At 39.8% G+C, this 16291-nt stretch overlaps 2 protein-coding genes across 2 annotated transcripts; one reads left to right on the plus strand and one right to left on the minus strand.

The window, feature by feature from the left end:
* Positions 1-3648: 3648 nt before the first annotated feature.
* On the minus strand, positions 3649-6922 carry LOC307271104 (uncharacterized protein). Its single transcript, XM_080053558.1, has 6 exons — positions 6780-6922; positions 5598-5627; positions 5057-5086; positions 4915-4953; positions 4649-4792; positions 3649-4531 (listed from the first exon to the last, which is right to left on the minus strand). Exons 1-6 carry the CDS (start codon positions 6792-6794, stop codon positions 4448-4450), a joined length of 342 nt encoding a protein of 113 aa, XP_079909684.1. The 5' UTR covers positions 6795-6922; the 3' UTR covers positions 3649-4447.
* A 679-nt stretch (positions 6923-7601) lies between these two features.
* On the plus strand, positions 7602-11233 carry get1 (guided entry of tail-anchored proteins factor 1). Its single transcript, XM_080053929.1, has 5 exons — positions 7602-7722; positions 8241-8406; positions 10404-10471; positions 10622-10736; positions 10907-11233. The coding sequence occupies exons 1-5, from the start codon at positions 7633-7635 to the stop codon at positions 10978-10980; spliced, it is 513 nt and encodes a 170-aa protein (XP_079910055.1). The 5' UTR covers positions 7602-7632; the 3' UTR covers positions 10981-11233.
* Positions 11234-16291: the final 5058 nt, after the last annotated feature.

Below are 16291 nucleotides of genomic sequence, written 5' to 3' on the forward strand. Positions count from 1 at the left end.
GGACCAAGGTCGTGAGTTCTGAACATGACGTCATACGCAGTGGTTGGCAGTTTGATTCTGAAATCTCTTTGAATCTGCTTTTAATATTAATTTTAATATAGTCAGTGACTTCATGTGGTGAGTTTAGAGTTTTGGACATGTTTTATCTTTCATATATATATTTATAAATATACAGGTGCATCTCATATTATTGGAAGATCATGGGAAAGCTTTTTCTGTAGGCTAATTTAATTCAAAATTTCACATTTCCATAAAAATCTAGATTCATAAGACATAAAGTCACTTTTTTATGTTTAATTTTGTGGATTACGGCCTGCAGCTCATGAAAATCAAAAATCCAGCATCTCAAATTACAACCCAAATTCCGAACAAGTTGAAACGTTAGCCTATGTAAAATGTGAATAAAACAGAAAGTGATCATTTCCTAATCTTTTTTGACATGTATTCAATAAATAACATTGTAAATACATAATGTATTTGTTTAAACTGATCAACTTTTTAGTTTTTTGTAAAAAAAAAATTGGTGCCTGCAACACGTTTCAAGAAAGTTAGGACATTGGCATGTTTACAAATGTTTTACATCAACCTTTCTTTTAACAACACTGATTAAGTGTTTGGGAACTGAGGACATTAATTTTTGACATTTTGAAAGCAAAATTATTTCTCATTCTTGCTTGAAATAGAACTTCAGATGCTCAACATTCCGGGGTCTCTATTGTGATATTTTGTGCTTCATAATGCACCACATTTTCCCAATGGGAGACAGGTATGGACTGCAGACAGGCAAGTCAAGTACCTGCACTCTGTTCCTACGAAGACGTGCAGAATGTAGCTCTGTATTGTCTTATAGGGACATCCCTGAAATAGTAATTGTCTAGATGGCATCATGTTGCTCCAAAACCTGTATTTACTTTTCAGCATTAATGGTGTCTCAGATGAGCCTAGGCCCAGATAAGTCTGCATGGTAAAGTCTTATCTTGCATTTGTGGATGTAGCGACAAACTGTGTTTACCGTCAATGTTTTTCTGAAGTGTTCCATGGCCCATGTAGTAATATCCTTTATACAATCATGTCTTTTTTTAATGCAGAGCCACCTGAGGTCATGGGTATTACATTATTATTTTGGACTTCTCTTGCCCCTTACATGCAGAGATTTCTCCGGATTCTCTTAATATTTTAATTATATTATGGATTGTAGATGGTGAATTCCTTAAATTATTTTCAGGAATTTAGTTTTTAAACTGTTGGACTGTTTTCCTCTGCAGTTCTTCTCAAAGTGGTGAGCCTCACCCCATTATCCCTTGTGAAGACAGAACCTTTACGGAATTGCCCTTAATATTCATTCATGATAATATCACCTTTTACCAGTGAGTAATGTTCAAAACAGGTATTTTTTTAAACATTCTACTGCTTTTCCAATCTTTTAATGCCCATGTCCAAACTTTTTTGAAAGGTGTTGCAGGCACCACATTTTAAATGTGTATATATTTGCAAAAAACAATAATAAGTTTATCAGTTTGAACAATACACATTTGTGTACTCTTATGTATTGAATACATGTCGAAAATGATAAGGAAATTATCACATTCTGTTTTATTCACATTTAACATACAGTAGTTTAACATAAAGCCAACTAGTGGTTACTAGTGGTTTGGCATTGTGGGCAGATGCCAAGTCTAGCTGGAAAAGGATATATTATACTGTATATAAACATTATAACATGAATAATATGGGCATCTCCATCAAGCTTGTCAATAGACGGAAGCATGAAGTGTTCTAAAATGTGTTGACTTTGGACTTGATAAAACACAGTGGGCCAACAGTAGCAGATGACATGGCACCCAGAATCATCACTCACTGTTGAAACAGTGGACTTCAAGCAACTTGGATTTTGTGCCACTCAACATTTTTTCTCCAGACTCTGGGACCTTGATTTCCAAATGAAATGCAAAACGTGTGATGATTTGGGGAACCATGTCATCTGTATAACACCTAAGTGCCACAGGCATGTTTTGGTTATTTTGTTCTTGAAATACAGGATAATATCAGCTCTTCAAGCAGCTGAAATACTTCTAATTAGTCAAGAAGGAAGGTCACACTGTGGTTGAACTCCCCAAGAGACAATACATTCAGCATTTCATCCATAAGTTATATACAGTCACATATCATTGTCATTTCAAACAACAACAAAATAACAATAAAATGACCATTATGCGGGTCCTTTAGATGTATGGGTTCTGGGTGATCCCTGTGGCTCCTCTCAAGCTACAGAAGTTATTTATATTATATTTTGGCAAACTGTTGTTTTTTATTGTTGTTCTATGACATTGTCATTTTTGTCACTCAATTCTGCAAATATTTAATTTGTGATTTCCATTTATGCAGAGTAGGTGCTTCCTTATTTTTCCAGTTTTGGTGTAGGCTATAGCCTTTTTAAAAACCAATGATGAGAAAATGAGTTTGCCAACTGGTTGGGTATCAGGTTCTTGATATCCATTTTACAATATTCTCCCTTATCATTCTAATTTTGTCACAATAAAAAGCGTGTACGAGGGAGTTACCTTTTTTCACATTTTATAATGAATTTTGACTATTATAATATATTTGTGTATATAATTTATACTCGATTAAACATTTTTGTTATTGGTAATATTATATATAGAAATAAATATTCCTTTTTTTTACATGTTTGGCGCCAACATATCTAAGGTCTACCCATTAACAACACACATTCACACTGATGGCCACTGTTGGATATCACCTATTATTTACTCTATGGATATCACCAAGGATTTTTATAGCCATATAACACTATTAATATATTACAGCATAGTTTTGCACTGAAATTATCTCACTTTATTGGCCTAATATTGTAAGGGAATTATAAAAGCTTTAGCTAAAATAGTATTGTCAGGATCCAAGATTGGAATTGAATAACTGGGCAAAGCATTCCCATACCAGATCCTCAGGTTCCCCAAAAGCACATTTGATTATTAATTGGTATATTTAATAATAGTATAACATTGGTATACTTTGGTAGTATAAGGAAATGTTTCATAGTAGGTAGTTCATCTCATCCTGAGGCCCAGTGTGTCTAAATCTACTTTCAAGACCATCATTGATTCACCAGATATACTGTTATACATACATGATGCATATTGCTAAATTAGTTCAGTTTAAAATGTATTTCATCAAATTAGCCCTCAGCAAACCTGAGGCCAGATAGTCAAAATACATCTGGCATATACTGTATATGCAGCACCATTTTTATTTGCATGTCCCAAAATACAGTACATCATGATTTAATTTCATGTAAATGCATTGCTACAATTACAGTTTAGTTAAATATATACTATCAAACTTATTACTAAATGGGTGTTATATAATTTTTCCAATTCAAATTAATTTGTTGTACTTTACAAATCTCATAAGCAGCAATAACCAGTTGTATTTTGAAGTTGGTCTTAAAATCAAAATACAACATTTACTTTTAGCATGGTTTACTGCACATCATGTAGTTCTCAAAGAACAGTTCAAGGTAAAAGCCTGAAATGTGTAGTTTTAAGTGAAGTCTAACTGCCCCTCAGGGACAAATAGTTGAAATCACTGTTCGCAGGATGGAAAACAAAATTCTGAAAAATTACACAGTTAAGAGAAATTCCCACTTTAATTGGCATGTTAATACCAGTCATAACAAAAGAACTTTCTTTTTTTCTTAAAAAAAGAGGAAACTGTACATTGGTAAAGAAATCCTAAACCACTAAGGATGAAACCATAAATGTGTGGCCGATCCATATTGTTGAGGTCTAAAGTTATCCTGAATGGATAAACCATGACGAGTATAACTCATTTAAGCATTTTGTTGAGTTCAGTTGAGAATATGGATCAATTTAACAATCCTCAAATGTACCATCACTGATAATAAAATCATCCCAAACAATTCCAGTACTACTGAACATGATTAAAGTGATCATTGCGACAAGTTACTTAGCATAGAACGCAAATTCACAAACTTTAATCATCATATTCCCTATCAAACACATAGTATTACAATGCATTCAATTCCAAAACAGTACAGGTTACAAAATGGTTCAAGACGCTTCGGGAATGTCACAGGTAAACCCCCCCGCTAAACATCAAACTCCTGATATAGGCTGCACGTCATGCAGAGCACTAAAACCTAAAAGGCTAAATAAGAAGCCAATGGAAAAAAACAAGTACATTTAAAAAAATAATACAAAAAAATAAACCCAAAGCAACGACCAAAACTTTCCCCTTCACAGAAGCCATGAAATTGAATGGAATTTGTAGATTTTTTTTAAAAAAATGCATTCCTGCATCCTTAAAAACACTGCTGTCTTATGAAAATAGTAGATAAAAATAATCTCTGCATTGTACAAGAAGGGAGGTACTGGGAGCATTGGCAAGAGTGTGTTGGGTGTCACTGCTACTCTGCTGCTTTCTCCTCCTCCTCCTCCTCTTCTTCATCTTCTTCAGCCTCGCCATCCTTTTCCTCTTCTGCTGCAGCGGGCTAGAGGATGGGGAAAACATGCCATATTAATTTAAGTATTCACGAACATTAATACTGTAAAAACAAAAACAAAGTGCAAATGTCCCATAGCAAGAACCAAGGAAAACGTGTTAATACCTCTTCCTCAGCTTTGGCCTCTCCGTTTTCCGCAGGAGCCTCTTCTTCCTTCTCTTCCTCCTCCTCAGGTTCTTCTTCCTTCTTCTTCTTCTCCACTGGCTTTGCCTTTGGTGGTGCCTTTACCTTTTTGGCCTTGGGCGCTGCCTGCAATGTAAAAAAAAAAAAAAAAAAAAAACCCATGTCAAGTGTTTGCAATAGAGAATACACAACCTGAAGTATGAATTTATACAGTTTCTCTTGTGCACTGGCAAGATTTCTGATTTTACCTTTTCTGCCTTTGGTTTGACCTCTGGCTCTGTTTCTTTCTGTAATAGACACACATCATACAATTATCAGCCACATTATGACAAGGAATCTGTATGGTAGATTATGGAATGATTTAATTAGTGCTGGGCTTTGTTAACTTACCGCTTCCAACCTGGAAGACTTCCTCCTCGGCTAAATAAGTAGAGGAAGAAAATACAATACGACGTTATTCTGTGTGTAAAAACACTGAGCAACTTAAAACTGCAGTCAAACTCCTTTAATGTGTACACAATAAGACTGATTCTGATAATGGTGCACAAGTGATTGCATTTTGGGCATTGTAGGAAATTATTGTGTTTAAGCTAAAGACCCAACTTTAATTGTTGTCTTGAGAGAAATTGGAGACTTATTTGTGCTGCATGTTAACTAGCGCCCCCTAGAGGCTACATCGCCCATTGAACACGATACACTGTCCCAGTTTGGACCATAACCTGTACAATAAAACATAATTAACATAAATCAGCCTTGTAACCACAGATTATTATTTACATAATTAAAAGTGGGTTGCAGTAAACAATGTAAAAGGCCACCATGTTCCAACAAGGACCATCCCCCTTTGTCTTGACATGAAGTAGAACAAAATGTTCATTCGGGTGTCAGGGTCCGTTTTGCTTAGTCTGGGTGTTGAGACTTGAATACCAACCTCTGCACTTGCATCTGCTTCAGTGGTAGACTGTTGAGAGACGAACAGAGGGAGAAAATACATTAATAAGCCACGAACAACAACCATTCATGAGTGAGCTTAAGTGGGTGTGTAGTGCTAAGGGGGGATGGGCTCCTCTCCGATCCCGCAAGTCACAAAGAAATTATGCAACCTTAAAGCGGGGAGCGGAACCCAGCGCGTTTCCAAATTCACTTGGGGGTAAAAAGCCACGATAGCTCTCGTTTATTCCCGCCAAGTAGCATACAGCAGTGCATTGTCCGTGAGACAAATGTTTTTTTGTTGGTTGAGAACGCATGGTGCTGTAGCTACTTCGAGGGAAGTGTCGCTCCACCTCCACATGCGCTTCTCCAAATCAGTTCTGTTTATCTGCTTTGAGCGACTAACGTGACTTAACCACATAATTAACTTCACCGACGTGATCATAGCCTACTATCTTCAATTAAAAACGACCAGGTGTGTCGCTGTCTTTTCGACGATAAATCGGCAGCCATGACGCCTCTTAACAAAATGAAAATGAATTGTTGCCTACTCAAGGGTGACGCGCTACAGTAGGCTACACGCAGGCACAGGTAACGTCTCAACAACAGTATTCAATATAAATACGCATAAAACTCGACGCATTATAAGTGCAAACAGCTGCCCAAATGGTAGGCTATCACGTACGGACCTAGATAGGTTCAAATTTCCCGAGGCAATTCCGCAAGGAATTTCCCTGAAATGGTAACCTGTTCATCGACGTCAATTATACCTCTTTGTTTGATCTCAGCACATTTTATTGTTTTAAACAGAGCCATTTGGCAATTGAACAACCGTGTAGACCAGTTAGACGAAACCATGCCATCTGCAAACTTGTTTGGTGGAAAAATGCATGTTGCACCGTGCTAAGTAAAAAGGCGCCACTTCCCTGTATCAACAGGGAGGACGATACAGACCTGAGCACAGCGAAAGGTGGGCTTTAATCGTGCACATGGACACATTGTAGCGTCTAGCCTACTTTTAACGTTCAGAGCTATCGCAGTGTGTACATTTACATTGTAGCAAAGCAAAACCACAACATATATGCATTTTAACAAATGTTGATATTTATCTATTTAAAAAAAAATAGCCAACTCTATGTATCAAACTCCACATAACATGGTAGGCCTACGCATTTTGACCTACCTTCTTCCTTCCCATTGTTGCTTTAAGGTTGCAGGACAGCGATAAACGAATGACACAGCCTTTTGCGTTTCAGGAAACTAAATGATTCAGTCCCACACCTCCAGTACAGTCTGTAACTTAACATAAACGGCCGACCAGTACTAGAACCAGCTCAAACCGGATTGGGTCCCCGTCTTGGTATATTTTATTTCTTATCCTACCAACCTACCAGGAGGAGCTTTCACCCGCCTCTTCCTCCCGGTGATTGGCTTCCAGTTGGAGGCAACATATTTTTGAACCATAACATCTTACCTGTGTGGGCAGGACTGTGTGCCAATCACTGAACCTCAGCCAACTCTCACTGCTTTTTTTTCTTTTCTTTTCTTAATCTCAGGCTGTTCCCAGGGTGTGTGCAAGATTTGGAAAATGGATCACAAAACACGTAGGCTAAATGTTGTGAGGTATAGGCTGAATGTAAGCTAGACCAATGTGCACAAACACAATCAATAACATTAAGTCTTAAAAAGAGTTGTAGCCTATTTCCCTACTGTAATGACCCCATGCATAGGCCTATGGACTATATCAAAGCCGTAAAAACAATGTAACAATTTCTCATAGGCTAATTATATAAGTTAGAGACACCATGATTATTAGCCTACACACCCTTCTCCAAATCATGTTTGACAATTTCTATGATAAACATGACTATGGGCTCAGTGTAGTCGCGTTTTTCTTAATAGATAATAGGCTAATAATAAAGCCATTCGTGTATCTTTGACTCTACCAGCATAATCTAGCTAATCACTGTGGTAGCATTGTGCACTCCATCTGCTCTGCAGCTGCAACAAGGAGGTGACCGGGGGTTGAAACAAACATGGCGACCGGCTATGCGTGGTTCCTTGTGCTGGGGTCGGTTTTTCTGTGCAATCTCATGAAAACACTACTGCCGACCATTTCCTCTTTCGTAAGTAGGGGCCATTTCTTGATTGAATGAAGTTTTTGCGTTGAAGTTGTATGCTGTAGCTAAATAGTTTTACTGTTGCTGTAATTCATCGAAAACACCATTGTTGACTAGCTTAGCTCGCTGTTAGTTAAAGCTAATGGATAATGCTACATGGAGAGCTTGCTAGCCCTAAACAGCGTTGCTGCTCTGCTACAGTCAGAGGGTGGGGTTTTCCACAGAATAAGGGGTGGGGGGAGCATTTTAGTTCTGCGCCATTGTTAAAAGTGTAAGGAACCGAATATAAATTTAGGAATTTTATAACAGTGTACCAAGCATAGCCTAACTGGCAAATATGCCGGCATTCTCAAGACATTCTGTGATGCCACCCAATAGGTCCATGAATGCCACATTACATTGTGTAGCAGTAACACATATGAGCTGTGTGATATATTGAGCCTCTGCATCCATAAACAGAAGTCTACATTGCAGTTAAACCCTGTCTCTCTGGTTTTGCCATTAATAGTCTGTTTCCTTTAAAGCTCACAAAGATGGTGCAGAAAGATGCTGAGCAGGAGAGCGCGATGAGGGCTGAAATCCAGGAGTTGAAGAAAGAGCAGTCCTCCATAAGCATGATGGATGAGTTTGCTAGATATGCCAGACTGGAGCGAAAAATCAACAAGATGACGGACAAGCTTAAAACACATGGTGAGAGAGACTGAAGTTGCCTAGTTATTGTGACTGGCATACTTCACTTACAACAACCTGTAAGCTACAGCTCTGATGTTTTTAGGCAGGAACCGTTTGATTTTGTGTGAATGTAGCCTCTACTGCATTGAAATCATGACATAAGGAACAAAGTACAGCAAAGTTACAAATAGTGACCTATAAAACCAATCAACATTACCTTTACAAAGAGTGCATTTACTCTGAAACCGCATATGTTTATTGGGTGTTCCTGTTATGTAGTCCATCCCCTGTTGGTTCACAGCTTCTTCTCAGTCACCTTTAGTGTGAAAGGCCCATATTGTGTCCTTCACACCTGTGCGTCTGCACTACAACGGATTCACACATTACAACCTAAACCACTGGAAGTGGCAGTATGTTCTTTATAACCTACCAACTGAGGGGCACTTTACACGACAACACGAAACGGTGCAAACGCGGAAAAATTCCCGCGGTTGCACTATATCATTTACAGGAAAACAGCAAACGCAGGCATAAAACCGCAGGTTTTTGAGATCACCTCCCAGGGAGAATTTTTTGGAAAACTTAACGGTGTTGGTTTCCTGTAAACACCGAAACCATTTCCCCTGATAACGCTGACGTCACGGCTCCACCCTCACACATGCGTAGTCTATACTGTCAAAATACCCACAACACAAGCGAGTTATAAAGTTAGAAGACAACATGAACGGTGTCTCCACGGCACCATCACTGTGATCAGCGGAGAGTGACGTGCAGGGCTAAAATATAGGCTAACACTCGCCAATTTAGTCCAAGCGATTGCCGCAGTAAGTTATTGAGACCACCCGCCACTTTGGCTGGGGAAAGATTTGTGCTCTGCCTGTTTTTCTAGCTAAATAAACGTGTGTCACTTCTATATGCCAGGGACACGGCTCTCTCTACATTAAAAACACTATCAGCGTGCAGCGGTTAAGTTAGGCTACTGTTCAACAAAAGGAGCATTAAGGCTACGGCTTCACAGTAAAAGCATTTCACTGGCTAAACATTAATAGCATTTCACTGGACACACGTGAGTTGACTTTTATTTTGAAGTACGCCCAACAGGAAGGTATCCGCTCACGAAGCCCCTTCACTATCAGCAAGTCTTCTGTTTTTACGAGTTCAATGCGGTGAAATAAGAGGACAGAAAGCTTGTCTTTTACAATATTTGTAATCCCAAGCTTACACCAACCGCTTTATGAACGTTAGTGGCATTCATTTTCGGTTACAGTAAGGTTTTATGCATCAAATTGTACCGGAAGAGCTATCTACTAGGCTGTGTCACCGCTGACTATTGGCTTGGCATGGCTGCTACTACAGCGATTTCGGCCCGTTTCCTCTGAAAACATGTGTACGGGTGAAGATGTCAGATAAATTGTGTCTGAACTGGGTTTTTTTTTAAACCAAAAACTGGAAAACTGTCACGTTTTCACCGTGTAAAGTGCCCCTAAACCATTGTGATAGTATTTTTTTCCTCCAACTGCACACTTACCGTTTTAAATCTCCCATTAGGAAACTATACAGCCTATGTTGGGCTTTACATGACTTAATGAAATCCCAACAATTACTGTTTTTTTTCCATGTGTTACTCTGTGTATTACCCCCAAACAGCTGGTTCATAGTCTACACACCATTGAACTGTACGGTGGCGCTGAGCATACACCAAGTAGTCTGTCCAATGAATGAATGACCTTAGCTCACGTCTGGTTTTGCCTCGTAATGCTGGTTCACTTGCAAAAGGGGGCAATATGAAAGTGGACCACACCAAACAAAAATAATCTAAACTCTATTTGGTCTGGACTAAAGCAAGTGAACTAGCGCACTTTCCCAGTGTGAATACACCCTAAATTCTATTTGGTCTGAACCTAAGCAAGTGAACTAGGGGGCTTTCCAAGTGTGAATACACCCTAAGAAAGGCTGCATCAACACAACAACCAACCTATTGAGTCTAACAGTTGTGTGTTACCTCACCTTTGCAGTGAAATCAAGAACAGGACAACAAGCGAAAATGAAATGGGTTGTGAACATCGTCTTTTATATACTGCAGGTAGGTGGATATTGTCAGTGGAAACACATATGCCTCCAGTTAATGCCATTTTAAGAATGTAGAGGTTGATATTGCTGGAATGACAATTTATTTGAATACCAATGAGGAACATACATGTATGCCTTAATATTATGTTATTTTTGTTGTCAGGCTGCTCTGATGATTTCCTTGATATATAAGTATTACTCTGATCCAGTGACAGTGGTCCCAAGTCGATGGATTGCCCCTGTGGAGCGTCTTGTGGCTTTTCCAACAGGAGTGGCAGGTAATCACTCAGTTTTTCATTAATTTTTATAAAGGATATATGCAGAGCTTTCTGTGCTGACCCAATGCTGATATATAAATTACATTATTCTGTACTTTCCCTCTCTCAAAGCTTACATCCAGCTTAGGCTGTTCATCCATTCATTGATGGGAGTTGTTATTTCCTTTCAGGTGGAGTGGGAATCACATGCTGGCTGGTGGTGTGTAACAAAGTCGTTTCCCTGGGTCTCCATGCTGTCAGCTAAAGACTCCAGCTCGGTCAATTACACTGGCTGTCTAAGTTATTGCTCAATATTTTGTTTAAGGAATCCACAGCTTTGATTTATGGCTTTTCAGCTGCTTCAGGTCAACATGAAAAATGCAGTGCATTTTGCCGTTGGCTGTTTTATATTGCAAAATGGTATTTTGTTGAATTTTGTTTTATTTAATTGTGAGGATGATTTGTGTATGTATTTCTGTTGTGTTGCACTTTTTGATAAAATAAAATAAAAACTTTCATTTGTTACTGTGTCATGAATTGGTAATTCAGAGGAAAATACATTGTTTTAATAGTTTCATTGAAATAAAACCAGAGGGGATTAAAACAAAGTAGATAAATCACAGTGGATTGTGTTTTGCTCTTGTTGGGTTTCCACGCTCATCGCGCTGTTGGTGCTATTGCGAATCTTCAACTCTGCGCTGCTGTAGGCAGGTTTCCCAATGTGCAGGTTCTCAATAGATTGTTTGAAGGTGTAGTTGCGTCTGCTTTTGGGCATCTTGTATGCTTTCCTCTTTGATTCAGTGGAAAAGTAGGACACCTCTCTTACATGTTTTTCTGTTGTCACCTCTTCTAAAATTAGTGGGGCCCCCGAATCCTCCTCTTCTTCAACACAGTCTAACTCAGTCTGATGTTCAGGGGTTTCCTCTGAACAAACATTCTTCTTAATGATGTCTGGAAACATATATTCTTGCAAAAACTTACAAAAGGACCTTTCATCTTCGAACACTTGTGGGACCTCTGACGCCTCCTTTTCTTTGACACAGTCTACCTCAGTCTGATGTTCAGGGGTTTTCTCTGAACAAACATTCTTCTTAATGGTGTCTGGACACATATATTTTTGCAAAATATTACAAAATGGCCCTTCTTCTAACATTCGCGGGGCCTCTGACGCCTCCTTTTCTTCGACAGAGTCTACCTCTGCCTGATGTTCAGTGGTCTCCTCGGAACAAATATTCTGCTCAATGGTGTCTGGAAAAAAATATTTTTGCAAAACATTACAAAGTGACCCACTAAAAAACACGTTTAACTCCATTACTAAGGCCCTCAAGTTAGCTCTTAATGTTTGTGGTCATTGTTTATCCTGGAGACAGTTCTGGTAGATCTTCTGGTAGATTCTTTAAACAACTTTGTGTGTGTGAATGGCTATTTTTTTTATATTATACTTTATAGTGACATTAATTATGTGCTCACCTGCACATGTCTCAGTACCATGGTGATTTTCTTCTAAAGAGATATTTGAAGAATCCTCAATCTCTGGGTTTACTATTACCAAAGACTCCTGCACTGGAGCGTTAGAACACTGAAATGGTAACAGGCTTTATTAATATGAGAACAACATCTTGAATTATCTGGGTAAGGGAACACACTTGTGAAAGACAAACAATCTTCAATCTGACAGGAAATGTGTTGTAAAGGTCCTAATGTCTCAACTACAGTCCGCATAAATCAATAATTAAAACAAATGTGTAAAATATGGCATACAATTAATTAAATCACAGTATTTGAATCATGTACCCAGTCTGCAGAGCTCACGTGCTCTTCCAGCTTCTCTTCAGTCGCAGTATACTGATTGTGTTCTGACTGCAAAAGACTCACAGTCTTAGCACGGTGAATTAACAAAGCATCTGTTTGAACCATCTTGCTTTGTGCGCCTGCGATTCGGAGAAAACACTAAATGTAAATGGCATATACTCCAAATGAGTTACATTACCTTGTTATGTTTGCATACCTTTTTTGTTAGGTCCTTTTAGGAGTCTGTGGGAGTAAATATTGCGCCATTCATTTTCTCGCTCTCTATCCTGTATGGAGGAAACAAAAGGCGTACTGTATGCATAGTTTGATATCAGATACAGTATTGGCTTTCTGAAGGCATAGATGTCATTGTGTGTCGTGTCATTGGTGACCTCCGAAGTACACCATCCAACACAAGGATTAAGCCATTGGTATCTGTGATTCACTAATTGACAATCAATATGTGGAAAATATTGGTTCAGACTTTTTAACCAAATTCTTCCACAAATGTTTCATGTAACGTTCTTATAATCAAATGCAACGTTCAGTGGAAGTGCTTTTAATGTAGGAGATGGTCACTGAAGACATGCACACTCACATGAAAACTAACACAATTTCAACAGTTACTAGGGCATGAGTAATGCTGTGAGGAATATTGCAACCTACTTGAATTTCTTTGTTAAGCCGATATATTTGCTCTTGCAGGTAGCAGGAGATCTTTCTTGCCTCGTTGATCTTCCTTTGTTCAGTGACTATTTGGCGATTGAATGAGGATTGGCACAACTCCAGCTTCCTCCCCAAGTCCTAAAATATACAGTAGTCTTATTTGGGGAGGCCAACAATAAAATCACGAAAAAAAACCCTGTTCCTATTTATATCCCCATCATAACCTGGAGTCCAGTGCATTTATATCAGTCCCCCCCCCCCCTTGTTGTCCGCACATACAACTATTTTCTTGTCCTTCTCCTCCAGCCCAGCGGTGGCCTTGGTGAGCCTGAAGGTGAGTTCTTCCCTCTCCAGCAGGCTGTGGTTCCGGTTGAGCATCTGCAGGTGCATGAGACTGGCCCTTGTGCTCAGCAACTTGTTCTCAGAGGCTTGTAGCTGCCTTGCCAAGTTGTCACGGCAGACGCGGGTCTCACGGAGCAACCCCTGCAGGACCCGGGCCTCGTTGTTGTGCTTGGTGAGGATCTGGGAATCAAGATAATGAGATGCATGAGTTCAATTGATTGGGAATTACACAGGAGAGTTTGAGAAACATTAGGGGAAAAAAAACGTGTTTTTGCCAGGAGAAATGAACCAATGCACAGCAATCTGAAATTTGGAGCTAAAAAAACACTCCAGAAGTAATGTTTTTCTTTTGGCAATGACTAAAATACAGTATGACTGTGCAGTTGGCCCAAGATGGACCAGAGGGAGAAAAAGCCCAACCCAGTGACCTGTGAGAGGCTGTCCTCTGTGTCTTGGTAGTGCTGCAGTGCCACCGTGTGGCGATGCTGGACCCTCTTGAGCAGCTTGTTCTCCGTCCTGGCCTCGCTCAGCTGCTGCTGCAGGTCCCACACTTGGTTCTTAAGCTCCCTGATGCTGCTCATGTTGGCAGAAGAGACCCTTGGCTTTGGGACATGCACGGACTTGATCGGAGGCAACTTCAGGACTTGAAGGCTTGCAGTGTGGTGTGTCTTCTGTCTGCGGTCCTCTGTTGATTATTATTTTTTTTTACAGGAAGAACATTTGATTTAGCCTACTCATGAGAGTGTGAATTACATCCAATATGTTATGTAAATATGAAAACATACAAACAACAAAGTCATACTGACTGCCTTTTTTTCTTCTAAGTGACTTCGGTCCTTGTCCCATGTCTGACAACTTGGTTACTGTAAGTGACTCAGCTTGGTCCTCAAAGTCAGACATGCAATGTGGAATATTGGAGCCACAGCATAGCCCGGCGGGATTGGACCACATGGAGGTTTCGGGGCTGTAGCTCACAGCATCACCATCCCCCTCCTTATTGGGAATGGTGGCCTGCTGCATCAGGCCCTGCTGCTTCACACACATCACTGCTTCTATGGGTTTCTCCATGCTGAAAAAAGAAGAACAATTTAAGGGAAAGATGTAAATATGAACCCAGGAGAGTCTTTTTTCAGCTAGAATAAAGTATAAAGCAGGATAAGTTATTAAACCAACTTAAAGCTGGGGTATGTGATTTCTGATTGGTCAAAGTTAACATGAGCTGACACTATGACCAATCAGAGCGAGGCTCCGATTCTCTGTTCTTATTGGCTGTTGGGACTGTCCATTCACTTTGGCACGACTTTGTTGGTGTACAGCGTGTCAGGGAGGGACCATAGGGGAGGGACCAAAGAGAACAAGTGGAGCGGTTGAGGTATTTGGATTCGAATCTTTATCCCAACTGCCATTTTCTCCCCAAATCCTCCACCCCAGCTTTAAGTCAGTAAAACACAGTTTGAAAAGGCTCTAGGGTAGTTTTGTTCAAAAAAGTCTGCTGATAATAGGCTTAACATAAATATAATACTTTATCTTTGTTAATCTATAATTCTGTTCCATAAAATGCTAACATTCCTCCAGCATTAACTCAAGGATCATATATAATTTTGAATTGATGGAAAGATAATGGCGGTGTCATACGATATCCGCCTGTGCACAAGGGCTGATAAAAAAGCACTATTTGCACCAATAGTCTCGTTTGCTGTAACATGTCATTTATGATCATCAGAGGAAGAATAAGACTGTTTCAGAAATATTGTAAAGTTCCTCTTTGCACCTTTAAGTTATAAATGTAGTGGAGTAAAAAGTAGAATATTCCCCACTGAATTGTAATGGAGTAGCCTAAGTAGAAAGAAAGTAGCATGAGAAGAAAAGTATAGCCTAGGCCTAAGTGCCTCAAGTTACATTAGGCCTACACCACTGACTCACAGCCTACCTGAACTTTGAGCTGTCTTATCACTCCTGTTGCGCGGTAAACATAGCCTATAGCTTGTAATTAGGATCACGTTGTAGGCCTAAATATTTCACTTAGCAGCTGGTTAATTAACACTAAATGAGTTCGTTGCGTTGCTATCGGCCCTTTTTGTAAAGACACTTTCATGGTTGTCATGGTAACCAGCATCAGAATTGACCCGAGGACGCAAAGAGGAAAACACTTGCGGTAGGCCTATGAAGTTGATTATGAAAGTTATATTTATTAGCCTATATCCCACAGGTTATTAAAAGGGTAAGCTATATTAATTATGTATGCCTACGCTATAGCCCACTAGGCCTAGACTATTTCAGTGTCAACAGATAGCCTAACTGAGTGTGATAACCCTGTGTATTGCTGTCTTTAGAGGGACAATATTAATGACAGTGAGACTTCATCTAAAAATGTGCACTATCTTTACTGAAATATGTCAAACAAGCTCCCGATTTGCTGAGGAAAACCGTCTGAAAACGACCATAAACGGGCCCGGGTCCGTGCGTTTGGAAACCAAAGGCTAGCGCTCGCAGGCCATAGTTGTGGTCAGTGCTATTTCTGTCCATATATGCACTCAGCAAGCAGTCGGAGGCCAACTCGTTTGTCCCCCGCGGACGGACAGCTGAAGTCTCCAATCAGCCTGTGTGGCGCTGCGCCCCTAGGGGCCAACCCGCCAATCCCACACTAATGATTCCTGGAGACATAAATAGCCCCCCCTGTGCGTGCGTGTGTGCGTGTGCGTGTGCGTGTGCGTGTGCGTGTGTGTGTGTGTGTGTGTGTGTGTGTGTGTGTGTGTGTGTGTGTGTGTGATCTCAGT

The sequence above is a fragment of the Ammodytes marinus genome (assembly GCF_949987685.1).
Source record: "Ammodytes marinus genome assembly, chromosome: 3".
In the NCBI taxonomy this organism is placed as follows: Eukaryota; Metazoa; Chordata; class Actinopteri; order Uranoscopiformes; family Ammodytidae; genus Ammodytes; species Ammodytes marinus.

Bases quoted from the DNA above. Each gene is read 5' to 3' on its own strand.
- get1 (XM_080053929.1), top strand. From the start codon at position 7,633: ATGGCGACCGGCTATGCGTGGTTCCTTGTGCTGGGGTCGGTTTTTCTG. The intron at 8,407-10,403 runs GTGAGAGAGACT...TCACCTTTGCAG, and splicing joins GGACAAGCTTAAAACACATG to TGAAATCAAGAACAGGACAA. The intron at 10,472-10,621 runs GTAGGTGGATAT...TTTTGTTGTCAG, and splicing joins TCGTCTTTTATATACTGCAG to GCTGCTCTGATGATTTCCTT.
- LOC307271104 (XM_080053558.1), bottom strand. The intron at 5,087-5,597 runs GTTGGTATTCAA...CTACTTATTTAG, and splicing joins AAGCAGATGCAAGTGCAGAG to CCGAGGAGGAAGTCTTCCAG. The intron at 4,954-5,056 runs GTAAGTTAACAA...TGTCTATTACAG, and splicing joins AGTCTTCCAGGTTGGAAGCG to AAAGAAACAGAGCCAGAGGT.